The sequence below is a fragment of the Hyalella azteca genome, unplaced genomic scaffold, assembly GCF_000764305.2.
Source record: "Hyalella azteca isolate HAZT.00-mixed unplaced genomic scaffold, Hazt_2.0.2 contig8565, whole genome shotgun sequence".
Taxonomy (NCBI): domain Eukaryota; kingdom Metazoa; phylum Arthropoda; class Malacostraca; order Amphipoda; family Hyalellidae; genus Hyalella; species Hyalella azteca.
Window position 1 is genome coordinate 1 of NW_025938654.1, and position 1,953 is coordinate 1,953.

Genomic DNA, 1,953 nt, shown 5'->3' on the forward strand with positions numbered 1-1,953 from the left:
CTGTATCGCAACTCTGTATAACCACCCCGTATACAAGATACGTTATCTGGACTTATGTGTCTTACTTATCCCTCACTACCTTAGTCAACGAAGAACCCGATCCTCAGGTAGAGCTTATATAATGAGTTCAATGTCTTGAGCGCATCCTCGGACATTTGCATAACATGAATAGGAATAAATCTACGGGGCTAACTGGCAACTTTTGTGTAACATCGATCTAATAAACTTCATGGTTAACTCATAGCAGGTATGAAAAAATGGACAAATAACTCAATGGTTATATCATAGCAGGTATGAAACACCAAAATCCCTGTTAAGACAACTTTTAATCACCGACGCCTAACAACCAACTCGCTATTCAAAATAAAACCGTTATCTCTTACCACACCAGTTTCGACCGACCTAGCTGCGAATAATCTCATCACCATATAAAAACAGGCTTTTAACTTCACCTACAACATATCCTCCCAACCTGCACAATTTCGTAAAGATACAGTACACTTATATATTCATAAATGTCAACTACACATTTCTTCCGTTCTCCATGCACCCAAATCACCTCGGGTGCGAGCAGCAATACCCTACACTTCTATAAATCTATACAAATAGTAAAAAACTTATCACAAAGGCACATGCATCTAAATTGAAAACTTTTTTACGTCTCTGAACCATAAATATTGTACCTGGGTAAATTTGCTTAAATCACGTGCACACAGAAAATTTAAATGCATAAAAACGCCGTATAAATACATTATATCATCGTTGAAAAAGTTTCGTAGACAAGTTCCGTCATCATTTTCAGAGACCAACTCCGTAAATTTAAGAAAAATACAAGTAAAATCAGTTAGTAAAATCAAAGTATACTCGAATATTATTAAAATCTGTCATACGTGCACTGAACCGACGCCGTAAGCTCGATGTACAGTAGTACACGGCCAAACTTTTCCTGAACCAATACGAAAAAATTCAGCCGGTGTTACAGTGCTGCAAAAATTTATTTTATATTATATAATGTCGCCAACCTATTCACAGCAACACCATCACAGCATCACCACCACAACAACACCATCACAGCAACACCATCACAGCAACACCATCACAGCAACACCATCACAGCCCCCCACTGGTGGGGGTGCGTCAACCCCCGCGCTTCCTGGGGGGGAGGGAGGGGAAGGCATAGAAATATGATTTAAACATTTTAATCATATTTCTAAACATTATTAAAATAATAAAAATAATCATATTTCCAAAAGATTGATGATAAAAATAATATTTTTATAACATAAATAATAAATTGAACAATAAATACTGTCCAAGTAGAGGCACACAAGTAAGAGAGCTCACTTAGCAGCCAAACTGTGTCAAATTGACCCACACGAGGACAAAGTCTCACTCACTTTAATGAGTGTACATCAGTGGGTGGGCTCAAGGCTGGGCCCACATTTTAATCTAATTATTAGTGAATAGTGAGGCTCCTTAACAACAACAACAACAGCAACAGCAGCAACAACAACAACGAAGCACGTGGCCTCGCTGCGTCGTCATGGCAACGCGATCCTCTGACGCCATCTTGGCCTTGGCTTCTGCTTTAAAATTTTACAATTTTTGCTTCGTCCTTCATTCCATAAAAATATCCAATTATTGCATATAACTAAATGATATTATTATGAACCACAACAGTAAAATATATGTATATTTTATTAGATGCTGCTGGCACATACGAATCTATCCTATTCAATTAAATTTACACATAAATAAATTTGTTTACATAATTTCTCTATTGGCAAATTTAAAAAAAAAGAGTTTCCCCTCAAAAATCACCCACTCACCCCCCTTTCCTACTCACAATGATGTTGATGACGAGCTTGCCTCCCCCCGCCACCCCCGCGTGGTGGGTGAGGGAGAGGGTGAGCTGGCCGCTGGCGTGGGGGAGGGGGGGCAGGGGGAGGTGGG

The 1,953-nt window shown here is 39.2% G+C and overlaps 1 protein-coding gene across 1 annotated transcript in view; it reads right to left on the bottom strand.

Annotated features, from left to right (window-relative positions):
• Window positions 1-1,096: 1,096 nt before the first annotated feature.
• LOC125178283 overlaps window positions 1,097-1,953 on the bottom strand; it is a gene marked incomplete in the record, with an annotated part of 3,309 nt that continues 2,452 nt past the window's right edge. The window contains 2 exon segments of the mRNA XM_047881670.1: window positions 1,097-1,153; window positions 1,847-1,953. Of these exon segments, the coding sequence (XP_047737626.1) occupies window positions 1,097-1,153; window positions 1,847-1,953 (164 nt within the window).